This window comes from Prunus mume, linkage group LG7, assembly GCF_029339155.1.
Source record: "Prunus mume cultivar Tortuosa linkage group LG7, ASM2933915v1, whole genome shotgun sequence".
Classification (NCBI taxonomy): Eukaryota; Viridiplantae; Streptophyta; class Magnoliopsida; order Rosales; family Rosaceae; genus Prunus; species Prunus mume.
The window spans coordinates 14,650,677-14,669,618 of record NC_142704.1 but is presented as its reverse complement, the minus strand read 5'-3'; the positions used below and the strand labels follow the sequence as shown (position 1 = coordinate 14,669,618).

The window sequence follows — 18,942 nt, the reverse complement described above, 5'->3', positions numbered from 1 at the left end:
TTTTGCCGCCCTACCCCCCACCCCCAAAAAAAGGTAGTAGGTTGTCTTGAAATCGAATGGCCGTAGCAAGTTGTGAACCTCAAGACGAGCTTATGCAGGATAAACTTTCAAACCATTTCTCTTAAGTTGAACTTTATTGCCCATGTTAGGATTGATTGTAAGGCCGGAGGCCTAATATGTAAACTGCATGAATTTATCTTGTGCATACTGCCTGTTGAGTTATATAATTGTGTTTTTAACAGGTTGAGAAATTTGGGAATGTCCATTTTCCAAGGAAGGCTCTGCCGAAATTTCAGCAGAAAGTCTCGTCCCATTTAGTGAGTGGGCTCGGCATCAGTGCGATGTCGAATATTCCACAGGATTAGTCCCAGGTTCCAAGGAATTTTGGGGCGAGTCCTGCCACAGTTAGAGGCTCTGGGAAATATGAACCTATTTAGCCAATGCAACAGGAACATAATATGCTCGCCATGAGGGTAATCAACCTTTTCATTCATAAAAATCCCCATGAAGACCCATAAGCTCTACTAGAGTCGATTATACCAGAAAAAATTTCAAGGTTCTTTCTCCTCTCTATCCTTTGAAGGATCATCTTGGAAAACTCCAAACCAATCGGCACTTCTTCCATGAGGCTGAAACCCAAAAATCACGTCGAGTTCAAGGATGAAGATTAACATCAAACCAACGCCAAAGTCAAAGGTGTTAAAGGCACTGTTCCAGAACATCACAGCTGAACCCAGAAGTGGAGAGTCAGCCTGAAGTACAACAGTCGAATACACAATGGCATGATAGATACCATTATCAAGCCAAGAATTCTTTTACCGAGGTTCCATCCTTTTTACCCAATCCACCCAATAGAAGTCCATACTTGACACGTCTATTTTCGGGAAGAACCTCGACAACATCTTATTCCAATTCGTCCAGTCGATTCCTTCAAATCGACAAACAGGGATAGAAGCCCTGATTGAGTGAGGTTCATACTTGCAGAGCTAATCAGATTTCTTCTCTAGATACTTAGGGCCCAAGATGCAATTATTATTTAAGAAGCTGATGAGATTAAGCTCGACCATTAGCAAATCTTTCGACCAAGCCATCAAAGACGACGGCAAATTCATTCACTCCAACCCTTAAGATGAAGGGAAGACTCTTAGGTACAACCTCTGACGATGAAGAATCGGGAGTAGTGACAAAATCTCTCTTTGGTGCCATCTGATCAAATGGTTATCTTTGTTTGAAAGTTCGAAGTTTGAAAATCGGAGGTCATGGTTTTCTCTGAAGAACTTTGGTTCTCTTGACGCGACAGTTAGAATTCAGAAAGGTGAAAATGGAGAAGGTCACAAATGAAGAATTTAAAGCTTAGTGCTTCTTTTCGAGGGAGTCGTTTGTCATATAGTTTTTCCCAAGTGGCCAAACCATGACCTTTTACAAATCCATAAACAAAGGTGCCTCGAATGACGTGGGAAAAGCTTACTTTATAAAGATAAGCCTAAACAAAAACTTTAAGAGCTTTAAGACACACATCTTATTCCTTAAACGAATTTATGTTTTTGGTTCATTTAATTCTCGTTAAAAATTAATAGTCGGGTCATCTTAAGTGTGTCTCAGATGTATTTAATAGACCAATTAATGGTTAGTTTAAATATAACATACTAAATTGAAAAATCGACAACCAAAAATATGGGTCTCAAAGCCAAATTGTTAGAATTCATACAAACATGAATGAGTATTTTTCAGCCCAAAAAAGGGTAAGGACTTGGTTCAAGAAATGAATTCTAAAACCGTAGATATGAGGTTTGTTACATTGTCTAATTCTAAACTAAGGTCCTTGTGCATTGTGGCTGCCTTTTGTTAGCCAATCTTGCCTAAAAAGTACGAGAAGTCAGGTCTTGGATGGCAGGCTCACTAGCAGCAATTCGGGCTCGACTCTCTTCCAACTTCTCCTCCAGCTTTGCCTGAATATCAAAGCAGCAATGTTGACTCTCAACTCTTCTTCTTCCCCCTCTAATTCCTCAAGTTTGTCCAGAATGTCCTCTGTCACTTCAGTAAGCTCCAGATATCTGGTTTTGCTGTCATAGTGGTCTTTAAGGACCTCTTCTAGATCCACCGTTGTTGGAAGAATCTCCCTGATCATGCTCATATGTCTCAATGTCTTGCTCAAAGTAATAGTAAGTTGTGCAACAAACAACAAGTTATGGTCCCATAATGGAACAATCAATACAGAATCCAGATGTATGGAATTAGAGAGAGATAGAGAGCCTCTCGACCACAGGGGAGGGAGTACCATTAGCATTAGACACTATCGACTAAGTGGATGGTTAGCGACTAATAAGTTGGCCAGGATCAAATGTCATCTGATCTATAGCACCCGAGTCAATAATCCATGTAAGCTTTGGATGTTTGTGGTGATAGCTTAAAGCATCGCTCCAATAATGCCTGATTAAATAGATACAGTAATTAATTAGGAGAATAACTCATAATTATACAAGGATGTGTCAACTATATAAAACAAGGAAGTAAATCACCTAATTAACTTAAAAAATAAATCTCTTTAATTTAGTAGGTTAACTCACGCCAACACATTGAAATTTAGAATTCTAGTCCTCCAAATTATATGGCACTTTAGTTCCAAAGCATTTTTCCTTTTTGTCTTCTTCTTCTGATATACCTTTCAAACATGAAAATCGTGCTGTTTTGGGCCTAAAATTATTGAGAGGCAAAGAAAAACATAAGCAAGCTAAAGTCAAAGCAGCAGGTGTTCGTGTCCGTTCCGAAAATCCACATTAAACCAAAGAGAAGGGAGTGTCCAATATCTAAGTAACTTTGGTAGCTTCTAGCCTTTTCTTGCTTTGTTGTTGAAGGAAAACTCTCCTAGAAAAGAAAAAACTTACAAAGAAAATACTCGATGGATCTTATAATCATATATACGTGTTAAACCTAAAAGGAAAACTACAAAACCATTTACAAGATTTCATCTCCATTTGCATTAAGCTTTCTACATACCCCTCCAAAACCCCTTTGCGTATGTCCCTGGAACTTGTTCACCTTTGGCATGGCACAAGTTCAGCAACAACTGCAGCTTCACATCATGGGTAAGGAACTCACTTTATCTGTTTTCCCCCCTTGAGTAATAAAATCAGTTATGTCTAGAACTTATCATCATGCTATACTTTACCAACAGATGCAGCTCCCTACTCAAGTATATGCATTAATTCCAATCACTTTTGGAGTTTTAATTCTTGCACAAATCCTTGAAATCAATTGTTTCTTATGAAGCATCAACAAATTATTGGATTTTAGGTGTATACTAATACTTCACTTCTAGGCATCGCCTGATTTTATTTTATTTTATTACTGAGAAATTCTCTTTATTTTCATGGTAATTTGCTGAAACTTAGAAAACTTTTTATTTTTTTAAAATAGAAACTAACGCCATTTGGGTTTTTCTTAATGATTTTATATATATTTATCCCTACTCAATAAAGTGTCAACTATTTTAGTATTTATATTAACCAAAGGCTTCTGGGGATTTTGAATGTTTCACGTATATATAGTTCCTTTCTATTTTAGTATATATAGTGGCAAAGCCACAGTGGGGTCAGTGGGGTCGTACGACCTCTTGGAAGCCATGAAAATAAGCTTAGAGGTCCCTTGGAGCTGCACACCAAGTGGTCGACGAAATGACTCAAAGAACGAAGGGTTTGCAGCATGAAGAAGAAGGCTGTGCTCTGGACTTCTTTTTTTTAAAACAACTTGGGTAAAATGACGTCGTTTTGGCCCCGAATTTTTAAAATGACTTGGCCAAAATGAAGTCATTTTGGGCCAGTCTGAAACAAAAGAAAATAAGAAAAAGACCAGTGTATCCTTCTCTAGCCACTGCTTCTCTCTACAGACCCGATTCATCCATTCTAAAACCCCCAATTTTTTTTTGTTTTATCCTCCAACCCTAAGTTCCAAACTCAATCCCCCCCTCCCCAAACCCTCAACTCCATCTCTTCCCTTGCTGCCACCATTGGGGTGCCTCTGTGCTGCCGTTGTCATTCCCGTGTGGTGGTGCCACCAACTACTCTCTTTGTTTTTGCTCTTTGTTATTGTGAAATTTCACTTTCAATATTTTTTTCCATCCTAAATTTTTTTAGGACTTTTACACTAAGATCCCTTGTGGTAGGATTCCTGGCTCCGCCATTGTGTATATATATATATATATATATATAGAGTTCTTTTGAGGACACCCTTTACGGTACCCTACGATTTTTTTTCCAACAATCTAAACCATCTATTTTTTAAGTCTAAGTTCATAGATCATCTTTGCAAAAATTTAGACAAATCAGTAAACGTTTCGACATCCAATTGTATCCTACAAAATCGATGAACATGGTGCTTCAAGAAAGTACTAAAATTTCAATAACACAATTGAATGGTCAAACGATATTGGATTCATGTGATTTTTTATAGAGATGATCTTTGAATGATTATCTAAAATATAGATAGTTTGGATTAGTGAAATACAATGCGAAGTGGATCCTACAAAAGTGTGCCTCAAACAATTTAATTTGAAGGATATATCTTTTAAAAAAGCCTTGTATTTTTATATTAGAGTGGATGTAGAACATGTCTCATTTTCAGGTTTTTTGTTTTTCAAATTAATATGATATCCTCATTTAAGGGTATTTTTTGGGATTTTAAATGTTTCACTAATCCTAATGGTCTCATCAATCATCATTGTACAATTTGAATTTCTAGCAGTTGAAGATGACAAAGGGGGAAACTCAAGTGAACACACGAGTCAACAATGAATCAAAAATGGCTCAAGGCAAAAACTTCAAGTGGTGGTTTCTTATAGCCGCCTATATAGTCACCCAGAAGAACTTGTACGAGTCCGGACTTTTGCAAGGGAGTAAGTACCTGGGTCATTGTTGTTTGTCCTATGATTCTTTTTGTAGTTGAGACTAACTTAGCTTTTGATGTGCAGTGGCAGGTATCATAAAGGAAGCACGAAGGTGGCCATAGATCTGGATTATCCCGAGATGCAGAAACGGCTGAGGGAGTCTAGGGCCAGAGGGTGGAGAAGGGAGGTGCTCAAAAGCGGCTGGGAAGCGTCCCAAAGATGGTGAAGGCTTGGTTGTCGATGTGCTTGGAAAGAAGAGAGCGCAGGAGGAAGCTCACCGGAGCATGATGGGGACAGGGCCGAGGCTTCATCCTCTTGACTGCAGCGCCGAAGCTCCTTTTGGTATGGATGATGTTTACGCCGAGGGGGTGGAGAAGGTGGACTTTTCTGGGCTGCGTCGGTAGAAGAAGGAGGTGAACCTGGCCATGCATCGCAGGAGGTCCCTTGATGACGCGTCTTCTGGAAGGCGTGAAGAGTGATCGAAGTTTTGGCGAAGACCGGCTACCTCCTATCTGGTCGGGCCCGAAGACGCTCCTTACCTGGCCTGTGTAAGTTGTCCTACTTTAAGAATTTGTTCATATAATTCGAATTTGCCTTTGACTGATCATGCTTTGTGTTGCAGGCTTATGGCGAGATGTACGTGAATATGGCCAAGGCAGATAAGAAGATCCAGAGGTTGAAGAGACGCAATGAGATAGCCAAGGATAAGATAGCGGAGGCGCAATGAGATGGCCAAGGCAGATAAGGAGATCCAAGAAAAGAACACCCTGGTGCTGCAGAAAGTGGTGATGGCCAAGGAAATGGAAGAGCTGAAGCGGTCGAGAGCCGAGGAGGTAGCTGCTGCCCGAGTCGGCGATCGAGTCGTTCGGGTTCGGAGGAGCTGAGGAGCTACATCATGGATCGGATGGTGGCGATGCAGATGCGTTGGGAGGAAAGGGTGGCGATGTTCAACCCTTCGGTGGAGATTAACTTTGACACGAGTGGCGAGCCTCCCTCATCTAGTCCTACCACGATGCCGCTCCGAGCGAGCGAGCCAGCCACCACGGATGCTCCATCTACCGAGTCCTGAAGGCGTTGCCTTCTTTATGTATTCTAGCTTTTTAGTTTAAACACTTGATGTTTATTTGCTTATGTATGAACATTTTGCCTTGCCTGGGGCAAGGTTACCTTGATTTGCTATGATATTAGACTTGTTGTCATTTGATATCAATTGTGCTTAGCAAAATGAGAACCATGTGATTGATGAGAATGAGCCAGGGTCGGGCGTTCATTTAATATGTGCTGGAAGGCAAAGAGTACAAGAATTGGTTGAGTCAAGGCTCGAGACCAAAGTCTAAGAAAACATAATGTCCTAGGATCTAGGTATATTTACTTATAGTAGTACTTGAGGTGATAGCATTCCAAGGATGAGGCAAGGTCTTGCCCTTGGTATCACGAAGCTGATAAGTGCCGAGGCGGACAGACTTTGGTAACCTCATAAGGACCTTCCCATGTTGGGCCCAAGGTACCTTCAGTGGGATTCTTAGTGGCCAAGGAAACCTTGCGCACCCAGTCTCCAAGTTTGAAAGCACGGGGCTTGACTCAGGAGTCGTAGTACTTAGCGATGCGCTGTTTGTACGCGACATTGCGCATGTTGGATTGGTCACGAAGCTCATTAATGAAGTCGATGTTCAGGGCGTTGCTCGTCATTAGCTTCAGCCTCATAAATGGAGATTCGGTATGTGGGCTGGTCAATCTCCACTGTTGCCACAGCTTCAGTACCAAAGGAAAGGGAGAACGGTGTTTCTCCGTTGAGGTACTGGAAGGTGGTGCGATAGGACCAGAGAACCTCTGGGAGTAGCTCTGGCCAGCAACCCTTAGCTTTGTCAAGCTTGGTTTTTAGAGTTTTCTTGATGATCTTGTTCACGGCTTCCACTTGGCCATTAGATTGAGGATGGGCTGGGGAGGCGAAGCAAAGCTTTATCTTGAGGTTGGAACAAAATTGCTTGAACTTGGCATTGTCAAATTGTCAGCCGTTGTCCGTGACGATTGTGTTGGGGATGCCGAAGAGACATACGATATTTTGCCAGACAAACGTCTCAATGCGAGCTGCAGTGATGGTGGCTAAGGCCTCTGCTTCAGCCCACTTAGTGAAGTAGTCGGACGGCCACGACGGCGTACTTGACCTGGCCCTTGCCCTCAGCATAGGTCCAATGAGGTCAAGTCCCCATTGTGCGAATGGCCAAGGACTAACCATGGCTGTCAATGGCTCAGTTGGGAGTTGAGGGATATTGGCAAATCGCGACACTTATCGCACTTCGGGTGAAAGTCCTGGACATCGGTGTGAAGTGATGGCTAAAAGTATCCCTGCCGAATGACCTTGTGTGCTAGGGAGCGGCGCCTGAGTGGTTGTCACAGATGCCCTCATGAATCTCCCTTAGGGACGTAGGTACCTTCCTCTGGGTCAGGCACCGAAGGTAGGGAGGCTGGCCGCGCTTGTATAGGCGCCATTGATGATCAAGTATCGAGCGGAACGATAAGCGAACACGCTGCGCTTCAGCAAGATCAGCAGGTAATGTCTGGTTATGCAAGAACTGAGTGATAGGGTCTATCCATGTAGGGCTGTGATCGATGACACAAATGAGTGGTGCCCATGTGCTGGGTTGGTCTAAGAACTCAATGTGGATGTTGCGACCTATGCCCTGCTCCATCGCCGAGGCTAGCCTTGCCAATGCATCGGCATGGCTGTTCTCAGAGCGTGGCACCTGGCCTATGAGATAAGTATTGAAAGTTGTAAGCGGATGACGGGTATGTTGGAGGTAGGCTGTCATGGAGACGTCCTTGGCCGTGAAGTCCTGGTTGACTTGGTGGACAACAAGCTACGAGTTGCTGAATATTTGGATTTGCTTGGCACCCATCTCCTTGGCTAGCCGAAGGCCGGCTAAGAATGCTTCGTATTCAGCCTCATTGTTGGAGGCGTGGAATTTGAAGCGGAGGGCGTACTCAAGGACAACCTTGTCTGCAGGGAGATGAGAACGAGGCCAGCTCCAAATCCCAGCTGTTGTTGAAACCTCCTCCCTTCTCTAACAACCTCAAGCACAACACCTGCTATTGCTAAAACTCACATCCAGACTCCATTAACCAAAGGCCCAAGAATATATCGATTCGAACCAAACCTGAGCAAAAGGGCATATTTATATAATAAAAAATTAATAATAATAATAAAAATAAAATATATATATATGTGTATGAATATTTTGGCGGAGGAGCCCTACGAGCAGCGGGACCCGTGGAGAAACAAAGGGAGGACTCACGAAAGCCTTACGAGTTGGGATTTGAAACTCACTCTCACCGAAGCGTCCAAAACCAGATTTTGCATAAAAGGACGAAGACTCCAAAATTTCCAATCACCCCTGCGAAGCGGGGCTATGTTTGAATAATGAGGCCTCCTACACTCGAACAGCCCGATCGCACGGAGAACCCATCTCAAGTCACGTCCGGACTCCTTGCCAACACTGAGAGACCCGGCTCACGGACGGATCACCAACCAGCTCAGTACTCTCCTCCGAAGCTCTCGCGCCCTTCTCGGGACTTGCCAAACGGCAGCCCTAACACGATCCCCTGCTGTGGACCTGCGCCCAATCTCCAAAAAACTCACCTAAAACAACAACACACAGCGTGGCCTCGCAAACCTCGGGTAACCCCTACCGTTCGACACCTTCACTGGCCTTTTCCTTCGAACCCAGCCACCAAGAACAACAAAGTCTCTTGCGAAGCTGGAAATGGCTGGACCCAAAACAAACAAAAGGAAATGCATAAGGAGCTAGCTCTCTTGCCGAACGGCAGGAGCCATAGCAACTTATTTAAACCCCTCTCAATTCAAAACCCTAGCTCCAACTTGGGCTCAGCCCCACTCCATCTCCCATGCCACGCTGAGTCTGCCTGGGCCACTTTTCCTCATTTAAACACCCTTGCTGAATTACGGCCTAAACCCCAAAATTCTTGTTTTTCCAAACCTTTCTGAAGCTCAACATTTAGCCCAGGACCATCTTGGTCCCTTGCCGAATGGCAAGGGCCATGCCAGCTTTACTAGAGACCTCCGGCTACCCAAAAAAAAAAAAGGAAAAAAGAACCTGCCGAACGGCATGCATTATGCAAGAAGAATAAGGGCTCATCATTCAAGGCCCCAACCCCTTGTGGCCTAGCTCCATAGAGCCCAAACTCGGCTTCCTTGCCAAACACTCGGGTACCAGCTACCAAATAGTCCTAGAAGCTCACACAGCTATCAAGTGTTGCCGCAATTTCTAGCTTGCCAACTTGGGGAACTAGGGACTGCCCTACGGCTCCCACTGAACCTGGAATGCTCGGTCATGATTACACAAAAATCTAACAAGTTCCCAACCCAGAAATTACTTCTTGACCGCGAACTTGAGGGACTACTGTTTACACCATAATCAACCGAGCATATCCAGCCTCAAAAGCGACTAGCTCCAAAGGCACACAGGCCTTCTCTCCTGCCGAAGGAAGACACTCTTCCGAGGTGCCAAGCACTTGCCGAAACTCCCGACTGCCAAAGCTCACAAACTGCTAAACCTAATTCCCATGACACGTGTCACCACCGCAGCGACTTGCACAAAGTCCCACATCGAAAATCTACACCAACCTCCCACTTTCACTTTCCTATAAAGAGGGCACAATACCCTAGTAAAAAGGGTAACTACTTTTCTACATTTTACTATTACTCTGCAAAAGTTACCCTTCTTAGCTGACTTAAGCATCGGAGAGCCTTCGGCCGCACCACACCGGTGTCCAAAGCTTAACGACGCTTTCCCTATTTTGTCTTCTACAGGCTAGCCTTTGTTGAAGGTCCAGACCCTTTCCCTGCTAAAGGCAATCCCCCTTTTCTCTAAGTTGACCTTCTCCGAAAAAGAGCATCAACATTCTTTGCCCTCTCTGGCCAGTCAGCAGGAACACTTTTGGGAAGACTATACTTTGAAGGAGGTGGAAAAAGCAAATGGATAGGAGCACTTGTTCAACTTGTAGAGTTTCCAATCCTCCTTCCTTTCTGTTTTTTCTTAAAATCCAAGAAAATTAATCCCACCACAGAAGGACCATCTGTATTAATCCTTGCAATGGTCTGTGTGACCCTTGGCCTACTCATAGCAGGAAGCTGTTTCTTGACTTCATTTGGGCTTTTATATCTTCCTGTTTCTACCTTCTCACTCATCTGTGCCTCCCAATTGGGATTTACAGCCCTCTTCTCCTTCTTTATCATCAATTTTATAGTTCTTGTCACCATCTCCTCCATTCTTCTTGTGTTTCAAGCTAATGACAACTCGGAAGATACTCCTAATACAGGAAGAGTCTCTCAAGGGAAGTATGCAGCTGGATTCATATGCACTGTTGGTGCTTCTGCCGGGACGGATCAGCGCTTGCCTTGACACAGTTTGCCTTCAACAAGGTCATCAGAAAGAAAACATACATAGTTGTCATGGATGTGATAATCTATCAGTCATTGGTAGCAACATGTGCTGCCTTGGTTGGACTTTTTGCAAGTGGAGAGTGGAAGGGCCTAAAGAGAGAGATGGATGAGTTTGAAATAGGGAAGGCTTCTTTTGTTATGATCTTGGTTTGGACAAGTATTGTTTGGCAGGTTTTTGTGATTGGTGCGGTTGGGTTGATTTTTGAGGTGTCTTCTCTGTTCTCCAATGTCATAAGTGCTCTGGGTTTGCCTGTCATTCAAATTTTGGCTGTGATTGTTTTCCATGACAGGATGCATGGCTTGAAGGTGATAGCAATAGTTGTGGCTCTTTGGGGTTTCGTTTCCTATGTCTATCAGCACTACCTTGACGATCGTTGTAAGTCGGATACTGAAGATCCAAATGCAAGTGAAGCTCCTAAAGAATCAGTGCTGCTGGGAAGAGCTTAATTGAGGAAGAAAGTTGCATTGGTACTTTCTGGTGGGAAAGAAAAATATATCATGCTACTTATCTTCTTTTTCTTTTCTTTTTTAATGCGCATGAATTTCCTTTAAATCCCTTGTTTAGGTAACCAGATGTTTATATTTTAGGTGACTAGAGACAAAACCAGACATTGCATTATGCTTAATGAATGAACGAATTCATGTTGATAAATTTGATGCTAAAAGAGAAATTTTGTATTTTAGAATACTATGATAGTACGGTCACATAACACATATTATACATGTGTTATAATAACAGTGCATGTTCATTGATACTATTCCTTAAAAGGGGGGAAAATAAACTTTGTCGTCCACCCATATTATAACACTCGTACAAGATATACCACGTGACCGTACTACTGTAATATTCTATAATTTCTCCAAAATAAGGACCTAACATACGAATAATTCTCATACAAAAAGGTTGAGGAGTCATGGAATTGAGAAATCAAATCAAATTAACACTAAATTTAGTCTCTGTGTCCTATTTAACTTGCCTTTTTAAAGAAAATGATCAACTTAGGTCAATTTCAAAAATAATTGAACTTATTTTTTGGACTAGTAACAATCCACCAGATACATGAGTTGAAAACCTTACATGCATAGTTAGGTGCACAGGGGCCATTTATGTTTACTGGCCAAGGGAAGCAATCTAGATTTTGGGCAGTACGGTCACGTGGTATATCTTGATATGCACCTTCAAGCATTGATCTGTTTTACATGGTTAATAAGGCATGACACCATGGGCTGTGGAAGGAACCATTTTATATATGTTTCCAAAGAGTTCCATTTACAACCCCAAAAGTGAGCCTACCCCCTGTAAGAAGAGCCCTCCCAAATTACTCATTGAGGTGTGGCTGATTTACCTAGCAAAATTCTCAGGTGGGATACGAAAAGGCAGCACATTCAACTGTGAAAGAGTCAGAAACACACCAAGTAAACAAGGCCACAGCGAGACATGAGCAAATGTTACAATTCAGCAGCTCAATGCATAAGCTTTGCAAAAACAGTCAAATAAGATTATGTATATCTGTTGCTTAAGAAAGACCCCTCCATAATTCCAACCACACCGAACCAATATTGCCTATGCTCATGAAAAGAACCCCAGGCCTGGTGGAGGTTTCAATGAATACTCTATTTATTCTAAAATAACCACTCTCTGAGAAGGTTGTGGAGCACTTTTGGCTGCCTTCTCCGAAGCATTGGCAAGGCCCTGTAACATTCTCAGAATCTCAGTTGTGTCTTCCAAGTAGTACTTGGCCTTACTGGGTTTCTGGCCAACAGTGCAAGCAAACACTTCAGCCACCGGAGAGAGAGAGTCCCTTGCACTCATTATTACCTCAAACATGTCTTCGTCAGACCTGTCATCCCCAATACAGAGAACAAAATCTGGAAGCATTGTTTTCTGTTTCATTGTTAAGAGGAGACGTTCTGCTACAAGGCCTTTGTTGACACCCTATGGAATGGTCAGACAACAAGTGAAACTTCTAATATTGGGGATAAGCTTCAGCGTGAAAGATATATATTATCACAAATTCACAAGCTCAGAAAGAGTTTGCATTAAATTTTTATTTTTCATGCTTCAAAATCTTAAAAGCAAATATGACAAACAACATAGTGACCCCTAAAATATATAGGGGAATCATAAAGAGTGAACAGAAAATTCAAGATCCATACTTGAGCAGTCACTGAAATGCACAATCAACCTTATTTAAATTTTATTTAAGCAGTCATGATGAGCCTAATAATAAGTTTTATCAATTCTAAACAGTCCAATAAATGAGAATCACCATGAGACGTTTTCTTCCTTGAGATGAATGAAAAACCTAATGTGGGAAAACCTGAAGAACCAAAGATAGGTTTTCCTCCTCAACAGTCAAATAAGGCTCAACGACTATGGAGGTTTAAGAGCATTTATTTCTCAAATTTGCCACCTTCTTCAGGTTATGCTCAATAATACCATTTGAATCCTCTTGAATTCTACCAACTCAATTGGCTTAAGGTCAGTTGATGCTCTCTCAAATTTGTTCGACATGTTAAATGGGGTAGAACTCATCCTTAAAGTTGGTTCTAAGGGAAAGCAAAGGGTGGCCATACATTTCTTTCCAAAGCGTGGCCATGTGTTTAAACATTGCATATCCCAAAAGATATCTAGGGGATGTGGGACCTTAGTAACACTCCCCTTCAGCACCAGGGTTGGAGACACATGGTTCACCCCACGTAGGGCAAGAAATACGAACTTGACCCATCCTTATGGTACACCTGCTATGAAACCATGTTACACCCAGTGTTTCCCATCATGACACTGATGGAGAGTGTTACAATAGTCCCACATCGCTTTAGTACCTTTTGGGATATGCCATGTATAAACACATGAGCAGCCTTTCCTTGAAAGCCGGTTTTTAAAGATGAATTGTAACCATAGGCTTAACATGGTAACAGAGCACAGGTATACTACAAGCAACAGTTTGTAGCTCCTACCCTGTTTGGAGGAAGAGAGCCAAATGTCTCCAGTGCTGGCGCCGAGAGGGAGTGTTAGCATAGTCACACATTGATTGGGTACCTCTAGTATATACGATATATAAACCAATAGGTGCCTTTTCCTTGAAATGTTTTAACTTCTTATAGGTAATGCAGGTCCCCACAGAACATAATTATTTGCACATTGGGATTTCTTCTAGGATGTGAGATATGTGACAGGGCTTAACTTTTTTGTACTTAGTGTTTGCCATAAAAAGCTAGCCCTAAATGTTCTGGATTACTTATGGCAATGGATAGCAAGAACTCATTTAATTTATATCTGTTCCTAGAGTTAGGAATGTCTATAAAGTTGGCAGTGGAAAGGAGAAAAAGAGCCACCAACCTGAGGTTTAACTTCTACAATGTGCTGGCCACTCTTGACAGAAACTGGCTCATTGGCAAGAACACTTTCCAGGTGATCCAGAAGCTCCTTAGCCTGACAGAAGCCAAAATCCGGATCCGCATATTGGTAATTCCAAACAAGAGCACTTTCTTTGGTCTCTATCGTAGAACCATCAGTTGTTTCAGTGTATAACTGCATTACTGGTTCAGCAATCTGTTTCCAATCAAAATCTGGAATGGAGACACAAGTTTCCCATTCGGCATTATGATTTGACCTGAAAAGAAGATAACACTAAACTTAAATCACACCCCAAATAGACAAATGAATATTCAGACATGTTTCTCCTTTCAAAACTCTACAAAAAGAAACTGCATCACAATGTTGGATACTGTGACTCCTTTTCCCTTTTTCTTTGGGTCAATTACTGATTCTGACTATGATATACAATGAATACTGCTCTACCTTTTTCTTTTTCCCCAATGTTTAAATACAACCAATACAAAATCACAAAGAGTAGCAGTAGGGAAAAAATTTCAAAATTCATGTAGATTTTTTTTCTGCCGATTCTGCCTTCTAAAGCTAATAACCCATCTCCAAGAATAATGGTCACAAAAACTTGCTCAAAGAACCATCAAACCAATTGGAGCTGATATGAAGGTTGCACTTTAGTACTCTTCACAAAAGCAAGAAGAAAGGCCTACCAGTTAGTACTGGAGGCAAAAGAAATGCCGAATTGACTACCATTTGCATTTCGAAAAAAAAATATTCAGCATAGAAAGCAGCACAAGTCTATTATTGAGAGCAGAGCATGATAACCCAAGAAAGCATGTGAGAATGAATCAATTGGGCTCCACTGTCGATCTCTGTACCATAAAGATTAAAGTTTTATCAACTGTCATATAATAATTATAAATTTTCATGTTTCAGTTTTAAGGGGCATCTGGATATCATGTAAATTGAACCCGTCGAACTAGGGTTCTTTTCCTATTTAAGGTAAATAATTCAACACATGCAATAGCTATCCTAATTTAACGTGTTCCTTTTCACCCTTCTATTTTGTGCAAGACACTTATTTATCATTTGAAATCTAAATTTTAATTGTCTACAAAAGCTGTTAGAAAACTAAACAAGTGAGATTGCACAGTTCATCAGTTCTTCGTACAACTAGAAACAGGACTTGCCTGTCCCTTTTGGAAACAAAAATGAGCCAGATCCAAGCCTAGTTCAACATCAATATGCTTGCAGTAATTATTAATTCCATTTTGCAAGGAGAAAGCTACCAACGGTTACATACTGGGAAAATGTTTCACTGATGTTTTAAGAATAGTCAAACAAAATGGAGAGTACACTATAAACAAGACAACAACTAGAACTTAGTTTCTGATAGAAGATGACTAACTAAGGTTGCATGCATAAGTGTACGGGACAGCCCTAACAACTGGCATAGACAGTCAACCAGAAAGAAAGGAAAAAATATCCAAAGGGTGAGCTATATTAGTAAGTGAGTGCCTTTTTTTCTCTTTTTTTATCTTTTCTTCCATCTTAAGCTCTTTTTCTTCTTCCCCTTTCTTTTCGTACCTTATCTATGTCTCATTTATAACAAGGAACAACATGTTTATCCCCTCTAGTTTAGACTATAGCTTGTACTCAAAAAGGAACAACATGTGCAAGGCCATAGAGCCCCTTAATGGGGAAGCAAGGGGGGAGTAGGGCCAATAACAACAACAAAGAGAAACGTACCTCACAAAATAACCATGCTCTGCTGCGATCCCAAGCTTTGCACAAGAAGAAAACCATTCAGTTAAAGTCTTTCTGTCTTTCCCACTAACAAGAAAGACAACGTTCCTTGGATCATTGCACAAATTGTTCAAGATTCCAACAGCCTCTGTATTAGGAGTGGTAATAATCGAACCCGGCAGCATCATAGCACCATCATAATCCAAAAGAATCGCTCGATTTTTGGTCCTCTTATAAGCTGAAACAATATGTTCAACTGAGAGCTTTCTGAAATTTGGATCCAAAGCAATCACCCTGAATCCTAACCCAAAACCAATACCCCAGCACCTCCTCCTCATATGGTCCCTACATGCCCTTTCAAGATCCTGCAAGAAGCTACGCGCCCAATATGCAACATCATGTGTAGTAACATACCTATAATGCTTCTCGTGCCGCAACTGTTTTTCTGCCTCAGGGACCATCAGGGCAGAGTCCATAGCTTCAGCAACAGCATCAATGTTCCACGGGTTAACTCTAATTGCCCCGCTTAGTGATGGAGAGCACCCAATAAACTCAGATACCACTAGCATGCTTTTTTTAGGGGCTGTTGGGTTTAGTCCTAAAGTCTCATCTAGCTTCTCATTTCCTTGGCGGCATATTATATATTCATAGGGTATGAGATTCATCCCATCCCTCACTGCTGTAACAAGACAACACTCAGCAATTACATAATAAGCAATTCGCTCATAAAACTGAAGTGGGGTATCAATCAAAACCACGGGATTGTATCCTTCCCTTCCAAAAGTCTCATTGATCCTCTTCACTGTGGCATCAGTTTCTACCTGGACCTCCCGGACATCTTTCCCCCGGCCTCTTGCAGGGTTAGCAACTTGAACCAAAACAACCTTACCCCTCTTATCAGGATGTTGTATAAGCAATTGTTCCATGGCCAAAAGTTTCAAACTAATTCCCTTAAAGATGTCCATGTCATCAACCCCAAGCAAAACAGTTTGCCCCCTAAACTGATCTTTCAACTCAGCAACTTTTGATTCAGTCTCTGGAAGATTCAACACACATTGCAGTTGGCGTATGTGTATCCCAACGGGAAGAATCTTAATGCTTACAGTCCGACCATAATACTCAAGCCCAATGTATCCTCGCTTAGACTGATATGAGAGGCCAAGCATTCTACTACAACAAGATAGGAAGTGCCTAGCATAATCAAAAGTATGGAAGCCAATAAGGTCAGAATTCAAAAGTGCTCTTAGAAGCTCATCTCTTACAGGAAGTGTCCGGTATATCTCCGATGAAGGGAATGGACTGTGGAGAAAGAATCCAAGCTTCAACCTATTAAACCTCTTCCTCAAAAATGTTGGCAAAACCATCAAATGGTAATCATGAACCCACACAAAATCATCATCGGGGCTAATCACTTCCATTACTTTATCTGCAAATATCTTGTTCACAGAAACATAAGCTTGCCATAGAGACCGATCAAACCTGCCACCAAGATCTGGTGATAGAGGAAGCATGTAATGAAATAAAGGCCACAAATGTTGTTTACAGAAACCATGATAAAATTTACTAAAAAGCTCAGGAGGAAGAAATGCCGGGACACATTTGAAAGTATCAAGCAAAGTTTGGGCTACATCATCTTGCTCACTCAGGTCAATTTCTTCTTTAAGACAACCAATATAGACTACTTCTACATCTTCTCCAAGGCCATCTTTGAGTTGCAAAAGAAGCGAATCCTCATCCCAGCTAAAGTACCACTCCCCATCGTCTCTTCGATGGGCTCGAATTGGAAGCTGATTTCCCACTATGATCATCCGTTCTTGAGCAATGGATGACGGAGCATCAGATCCAACACTATTACTGTTATCATCATCAAGCTCAGACAATACTCCAGCAACAGTTGCCACTCGGGGGAACCTCTTTTTCTCACGGCCAAAAGTTGGGGAATCACCAGAAGTAAGGTCAAGTAAGTTGGAATAAGACCTTGAAACCATTGTGGAACTTTTGGTCAACTTGGAGGTGAAAGAGGATTATGTTGATTTGTCTCAGTCAACTTCTACAAAGAATTCCTGCTGAACAAATATAATCAGAACACAGAAAGCAAGAAATAGTTGAAATCTCATTGAAAATGAAATCGTTAACAAAAACCCACTAAAGCTGCATACAAGCCCTTACAACACAGAGAGATGCTTTACAAACAAAGAAAATTTAGCAGAAAGCTACTTTAGCTTTCCTCTCAAGTTCTCAACAGACATCCAGATGATGCAGAACAAGAACATTTAAATGTAACAAATAGCCAAATATTAAAATCTGGACGCTCAAAAGCTACTCTGAACAAACGCAGAAAAATTAAGAATCTACCAACAGATTTGGAGTCACCCAGAAGCTAAATCTGAAGAAATTACATCTAGCACTTTCAAGTAATTTACCTTCAGAGTCCAGTAAAGCAGCAACCCAGAAAAACAAGAATCTTCAAAAGAGTTTATCTCCACGGGCAAAATCCATGAAAGTAGCGGAAAAAATCAAAATGCATATTCAACCCATGTTCCATTAATCAAAGTAAAAAAATAATATTGACAGAGAGAGTCAACTAAGCAAGTGAATAAAAGCAGCAGCAGCACTACTCAAAACCCAAATGGAAAAGTGAACAGAAGTACCAAAAAGTCGCATGCAACTTGAAAGAGGAGAATACCAACCATAAAAAGGAGGCTTTAAACAATCATTTCAGATTGGAGTAAGAAAACCCACCTTTGCCTTGGAGTCAGACACTAGAGGAAGAGCCGACGGTGCTAACTGAGACACCAAAGATTCTCTCTCTTAAACTCTCTGTTTGTGACAATTTGCATTTGGAGAAAAAGGCCACTTCTTTCGCTTTCAATTTGTTAAAAAAAGAAATTTATTCAGACCACCATTTCCTTTTACGTCCGACAACAAAACACATCAGATGTCTTTATACAAAGAATTGGATTCTCTCTCTTTCTCTCTCCTCACTCTCTCTCTCTCTCACACACACTAGCTTTGTGTGAGTGATGAGTGATGAGTGATGACATGATCAACATAAAACAGTCTTTCTCCAGCATTGCTCAACTATGGTTAGTTTTTCTTTTCTTTTCTTTTCTTTTTTGGTCAGGATTTTAACTCAACTTCAGGAAGAGGAAAGTAGCTCAGGAAGGAGACTTGGAGACTTGGGGTGGAATAGAATGTGAGCTTTGTATTCACGAAAATAAGATTGGCCATTTCAAGTTTTGTCGTATTATATTAGTTTTCTTTTTTCTTTTTCATTTTGTCTATTTGCAAACCTTGGCGGCACTTAACCACTTTTTTGTATTAAGTTTCATATTTTCATTTTATGAAAATTAAATAATGTAAATCAGTTCATATGCAGATTGGCAATGCAATCCCCAATGCAAAAAACTGAAATCCTAGATTTTGGTCAAAATATGGGTCGAGGCATGTAGAAGCTTTGTAGAAGTTTTTCTTTTGGTCACTGCACTTTCAATTTTCCGATTTTGGTTATTGTATCTG

The 18,942-nt window shown here is 41.4% G+C and overlaps 2 protein-coding genes and 1 pseudogene across 5 annotated transcripts; 1 reads left to right on the top strand and 2 right to left on the bottom strand.

Annotated features, from left to right (window-relative positions):
• Positions 1–6,536: 6,536 nt before the first annotated feature.
• Positions 6,537–7,118, bottom strand: LOC148915555 (uncharacterized). The gene is made up of 2 exons (XM_089041946.1): positions 6,939–7,118; positions 6,537–6,845 (listed from the first exon to the last, which is right to left on the bottom strand). Exons 1-2 carry the CDS (start codon positions 7,116–7,118, stop codon positions 6,537–6,539), a joined length of 489 nt encoding a protein of 162 aa, XP_088898072.1.
• Positions 7,119–7,602: 484 nt separating this feature from the next.
• On the top strand, positions 7,603–10,839 carry LOC103336960 (purine permease 21 pseudogene; annotated as a pseudogene).
• A 732-nt stretch (positions 10,840–11,571) lies between these two features.
• On the bottom strand, positions 11,572–18,452 carry TPS5 (trehalose phosphatase/synthase 5). 4 transcript variants are annotated; one of them, XM_089041365.1, is made up of 5 exons: positions 18,166–18,452; positions 17,847–17,903; positions 15,427–17,489; positions 13,687–13,960; positions 11,572–12,279 (listed from the first exon to the last, which is right to left on the bottom strand). In XM_089041365.1, the coding sequence occupies exons 3-5, from the start codon at positions 17,409–17,411 to the stop codon at positions 11,962–11,964; spliced, it is 2,577 nt and encodes an 858-aa protein (XP_088897491.1). In that variant the 5' UTR covers positions 17,412–17,489; positions 17,847–17,903; positions 18,166–18,452; the 3' UTR covers positions 11,572–11,961. The 4 variants fall into 4 exon arrangements, with proteins under 4 accessions (XP_088897491.1, XP_088897490.1, XP_088897492.1 ...); XM_089041364.1 differs by having other exon boundaries at positions 15,427–17,486; XM_089041366.1 differs by lacking the exon at positions 17,847–17,903.
• Between the last annotated feature and the right edge of the window lie 490 nt (positions 18,453–18,942).

What these genes read in the sequence shown, in the direction of transcription:
- LOC148915555 (XM_089041946.1), bottom strand. Translation starts at nt 7,118, where the DNA reads ATGGTTAGTCCTTGGCCATTCGCACAATGGGGACTTGACCTCATTGGA. An exon ending in CGTTTGTCTGGCAAAATATC is followed by an intron (nt 6,846 to 6,938) that starts GTATGTCTCTTC and finishes TCCAACCTCAAG; the next exon opens with ATAAAGCTTTGCTTCGCCTC.
- TPS5 (XM_089041365.1), bottom strand. Translation starts at nt 17,411, where the DNA reads ATGGTTTCAAGGTCTTATTCCAACTTACTTGACCTTACTTCTGGTGAT. An exon ending in GAGCATGGTTATTTTGTGAG is followed by an intron (nt 13,961 to 15,426) that starts GTACGTTTCTCT and finishes TCTTCTTTTCAG; the next exon opens with GTCAAATCATAATGCCGAAT. An exon ending in TTGTAGAAGTTAAACCTCAG is followed by an intron (nt 12,280 to 13,686) that starts GTTGGTGGCTCT and finishes ACCATTCCATAG; the next exon opens with GGTGTCAACAAAGGCCTTGT.